Consider the following 4,924-nt stretch of genomic DNA (forward strand, 5'->3'; position numbering starts at 1 on the left):
TGGTTTTCTGATTCAACAGTTTTTTAGAAAGTCTGTTACCATTCATGTTTTAAAATCCTCATCTATTGTTGTACATTGTATATTTTCTGTTGTAAATTATGAGTTAATTCCCTTTGCTCAGTTTTCTAGTGGAGGATTCAATGAGAAAGATGTCATCATAAAGATAATGACTCATTTTCCTTTGATAAATTGCTTTCAGCTACTTTATTAGGTATTCTGGGCATCAAGGGAATATAACTTGGGTTGCAATGGTGCCAGAACCAAGGGAGCTTTCTTTTCATGGTCTCTCAGGGACCACCTGAGATTATTAGATCTTGTTTTGTATATGAAGGGATTCAGTATGGGGGTGACCATGATGTAGATCACTGAGGCCATCAGACTTTTCCTAGAGGATGAAATGTCTGCATAAGTGAAGCATATATACTCCAATGCATGTGCCCTAGAACATGGCAAACACCCAGAGGTGGGACCTATGGGTGGATTTTATTTTCCTGCACGTGTTCTTTTCTCTTCTCTATCAGTTTTCTTTCTTTCCTTTTTTTTTGAACTACTTTTTTTTTACTTTTCTTTTAAGACAGGGCAAAAAGTGGTCATATTAAATGGAATCCCATGTCCTTGGGAGGCTTCCCAACTTGAATTTGGGTATGATTTCTATTTCTACATTCTTAATGGTAAAGATAATGTTCTACTGACAACTTTTCTAATTTCCTAATTATTGTGGCTAGAAGTAGGAAAAGCCCGGGAGTAAGAAGCCCAGCAGGCCATATGCTCTGTAACGTGTGTGTGTGTGTGTGTGTGTGTGTGTGTGTGTGTGTGTGTGTGTAATGAGCAGTTCTCTGGGCAGTGGTACTTAAGTTTATCTACTCCAAAATGTGACCCTTAAAAAACACCACAATACCAACCAAAAGATGGAAACAAGGAGGGGACCCATTTCTATTCACAGGAATCTTTGAAAACAAAATTAGAAATGTGAAAGGAACCTCGTGTGAACTAAGGTTTCAGCTGTAGCAGGGAGGCCCCCTTGTTCCTCAGCATCCTCGGACACCATCTTCCTCACTCTCCCAGTTGCTCATTCCCCTCGGCACTGGCTTCCTATTGAGTCTTGAATTTGGAATAAGTGCCATCGTCAGGGCCTTTGAGGTGACTCTTTCCCCAACAGGACACACTCATCCCCCAGGTAACCTGGTGTCTCTGTTTTGTTCTCCTTCAAGTCTCTGTTCAGATTTCTCCTAGTTTGCAGGTCTTCCTGAACTCCTGGTAAAATATAACACCTCTATTCACTCTATTTTATACCTGTTTTTTTTTTACCTAGTACCTGTCACCATAAGTCAAGGTATATGTTTTTTTCTCTCATTTGCTAATTTGTATTCTTTCTTCATTAGTGGATTGTAGGGAGATTTGTTGTCAGCATCCTATACTTTTACCCCAGATGATAATCGGTACTCAACATAAATTCCTCAAATGCATGAAGTAATTTTGCATTTAAACTGTGTAATACATGACCTTTTTGTGGAAAGCCTGAGTGTGAGACAGGAATTTCTAATCACAGATGTCACAGAAGATCCCTTAAAATGACTGAAACTATAATTGATAGCATTTCTCTACGTTAATGCCCACGTGTAAAAATTAGTCGTTTTTTTTTTTCTCTGTCCCAGTAGTGACCACCACCACATGGTACCAGGCAACAATACACAAATTTCAGAGTTTATTCTTCTGGGATTTTCAGAGGAACCAGAATTGCAACTCCTAATATTTGGACTTTTCCTATCCATGTACCTGATCACTATGTTCGGGAACCTGCTCATCATCCTGGCCATCATCTCAGACTCCCACCTCCACACCCCCATGTACTTCTTCCTCTCCCACCTGTCCTTTATAGACATCTGTTTCACCTCTACCACCATCCCAAAGATGCTGGTGAATATAGCGACTCAAACCAAAGTCATTACCTATGAAGACTGCCTCACCCAGATGTATTTTTTCTTACTGTTTGTACAGTTGGACAACTTCCTTCTGGCCGTGATGGCCTATGACCGTTTCATAGCCATCTGCCACCCCCTGCACTACACAGTCATCATGAACCCTACTCTCTGTGGACTGCTGGTGCTGATATCCTGGGTGATAGGTGCCCTTAATTCCTTGTTACAAAGCTTACTGGCACTGCGGCTATCTTTCTGTACAGTCTTAGAAATTCCCCACTTTTTCTGTGAATTCAAAGAGGTGATCCAACTTGCCTGTTCTAACACCTTTCTTAATAATGCAACAATGTACTTTGCAGTTGGGCTATTTGGTGGTGGTCCATTCGCTGGGATATGTTATTCATACTCTAAGATAGTTTCCTCCGTACGTAGAATCTCATCAGCTCAGGGGAAGTATAGAGCATTTTCCACCTGTGCATCTCACCTCTCAGTTGTCTCCTTATTTTATTGTACAGGCTTAGGAGTATACATTAGCTCTGCTGCTACTCACAGCTCACACTCAAGTGCAACAGCCTCAGTGATGTACACTGTTGTCACACCCATGTTGAACCCCTTCATCTACAGTCTGAGGAATAAAGACATAAGGGGGGCTCTAAGAAAATTCTTTGGGATAGCAGCCATAAAAAGGCCAATTGGTCAAAGAGGGTGAAGCGGCGGAGCTGTGGCAGACGGGAGGGAGTGAGAAACATACAGAGGGTCCGCAGCGCAGCTCAGCGTTCCCGGACCGAGACATCGATCCGCGGCTGAACGGAGGGTCCAGGAGCGGGAGCGTGGGAACCGGAGAGCTGGTTCAGGGGGAGAAACATTGTTGCCGGTAGGGTGACGGACCGAGAGGACAGGAGGGAGGAGGTCCGCGGAGAGGAGTGCCGATCCCTGAGAGCTGCCCGGCCATGATGGCGGCTGGAGGCTGCAGGCTCCCGGGCGGGGGGGAGGAGCCGCGCGCATAGCCTCTCTCTCTCTTTCTGCGCCTCTGCAACAGGCAGCGGAGAGACGCCCTGCGGGGCCACATAAGGCGCTCAGGGATAACAAGCACCCTCAGGCGCTCGGGCGGGGCTAGATTAAAACTCCTTGCAACGCCAGCAGCAGGGAGGCTGCCAAGAGAAAAAAAAAAAAAAAAAAACCAGCATCAAAAAGAAAAAACCCCGAGAGAGGCCCAACTCTAAGACTTTCTGTGTACGCCTGAGCCACCAGCGCTCTCTGCAACAGGCACCTCCAAGCCTGACTGAAGCAACAGTGCGCCACTGCTCACTCCCTCCCAGGAGAAGGAGCCACTATTGCACCCTCTCCCTCCCCACACACCGAGGCTTACAGACGAACAATAAAGGAACCTCTGCTGGTCACAGAATAACGCAAAAAAAAAAAAAAAAAACCCAAGGCAAGGAAAAGGACACTTACAGCTGAGACGCTAAGGAAACAGAAATAGTAGTATCAATACCTATTGAACTGGTCCATTCGGGGATCAGTTCTGGATTTTTTTTTTTTTTTTTTTTTCCTTTCTCTTTTTTTTTTTTTTTTTTTTTTTTTTTTGATTTATTAAATACGATCTTAGCCCTAAGGGATCTACAAGTTTTACAACATAATTTTATAAGGATATTTTTTACTCTTTTTTTTTTTTTTTTTTTTTTGCCTTTTAAAATACTTCTATATCTAGCTAAGTTTTTGGTAGTACGGACAAAATATCTTTCATACTTTCCTTTCATCCCTTTCTTTTATACACTTCTATTCCTTTCTTTTTCTTTGCATATTTCCAACCACGTTACGCTCTTCTGTTCCCCTTTCTTCCAGCCATTTTAAGTGTATTTTATCTTAACATACTTATAAGCAACACTATCGGTCTGCTCAGACTCCTTGCTCTATTCTCCAGATGATGCACGGCCTTGGTATTAATATTAGGCTTTTGTCTTTATCTTAGTTCTTAGTACAGTTGTCTAATTACATTCTGAGAATCTCCATTCTCTCTGGTGGTACTCCAGCTCATTTCTATATTTGATCCTAGCTTACAAAATCTCCCTGGATTGATGTTTGTATGTGTAGGGTGTTATTTGTTGTTTGTTTGCTTTTGCTTTTGTCTCTGATTTGTTCTGTTTCAGTTGTCAATTTCTGCTGGGTTTCTCTCTGAATATCTGATAGCACACTGGGGTTCTGTCAGGTCTTTCTAGAGCCTTATGTCCTAACGGATTCAATAATTGTGTGTCTTATACATGTATGTGCTTCCTAGACTGAATATTCGTCTAATCCAATACTTGGACATTAGTCTGAGGCTTGGAGAGTCTTCTATAAACACCTCTATCACCAGGACAAGCAACCCCAAAAGCTTGGACAACCATGAGGAAACAAAGAAACACCATGCAGGCAAAGGAGCAGGAAAAAAACCCACAAGACCAAATAAATGAGGAGGAAATAGGAAAAATGCCTGAAAAAGAATTTAGAGTAATGATAGTAAAAATGATACAAAATCTCGATAACAAAATAGAGAAAGTACAAGAAACAGTTCATAAGAACTCAGAAAAACAAACAGCAATGGATAACAAAATAACTGAAATTAAAAATACTCTAGATGCTCTAACCAGCAGAATGACTGAGGCAGAAGAACGAATAAGTGAGTTGGAAGATAGAATGGAAGAAATAAACGCCACAGAGCAGGAAAAAGATAAAAAAATAAAAAGACTAGAAGACAGCCTCAGAGACCTCAGTGATAACCTTAAACGTACCAACATTCGAATTATAGGCATCCCAGAAGAAGAAGAAAACAAGAAAGGGTCTGTGAAAATATTTGAAGAGGTTCTAGTGGAAAACTTCCCCAACATGGGAAAGGAAATAATTCACCAAGTCCAAGAAGCACAGAGAGTCCCATACAGAATAAACCCAAGGAGAAATACACCAAGACACATATTAATCAAACTAACGACAATTCAACACAAAGAAAAAATATTAAAAGCAGCAAG

The 4,924-nt window shown here is 41.7% G+C and overlaps 1 protein-coding gene across 1 annotated transcript; it reads left to right on the forward strand.

Moving 5' to 3' along the window:
- The first annotated feature begins 1,770 nt into the window (after nucleotides 1–1,770).
- LOC130836252 (olfactory receptor 7A10-like) lies at nucleotides 1,771–2,628 on the forward strand. The gene is made up of 2 exons (XM_057708317.1): nucleotides 1,771–2,125; nucleotides 2,411–2,628. Exons 1-2 carry the CDS (start codon nucleotides 1,771–1,773, stop codon nucleotides 2,626–2,628), a joined length of 573 nt encoding a protein of 190 aa, XP_057564300.1.
- The last annotated feature ends 2,296 nt before the right edge of the window (nucleotides 2,629–4,924 follow it).

Source organism: Hippopotamus amphibius, chromosome 15, assembly GCF_030028045.1.
Source record: "Hippopotamus amphibius kiboko isolate mHipAmp2 chromosome 15, mHipAmp2.hap2, whole genome shotgun sequence".
NCBI lineage: Eukaryota > Metazoa > Chordata > Mammalia > Artiodactyla > Hippopotamidae > Hippopotamus > Hippopotamus amphibius.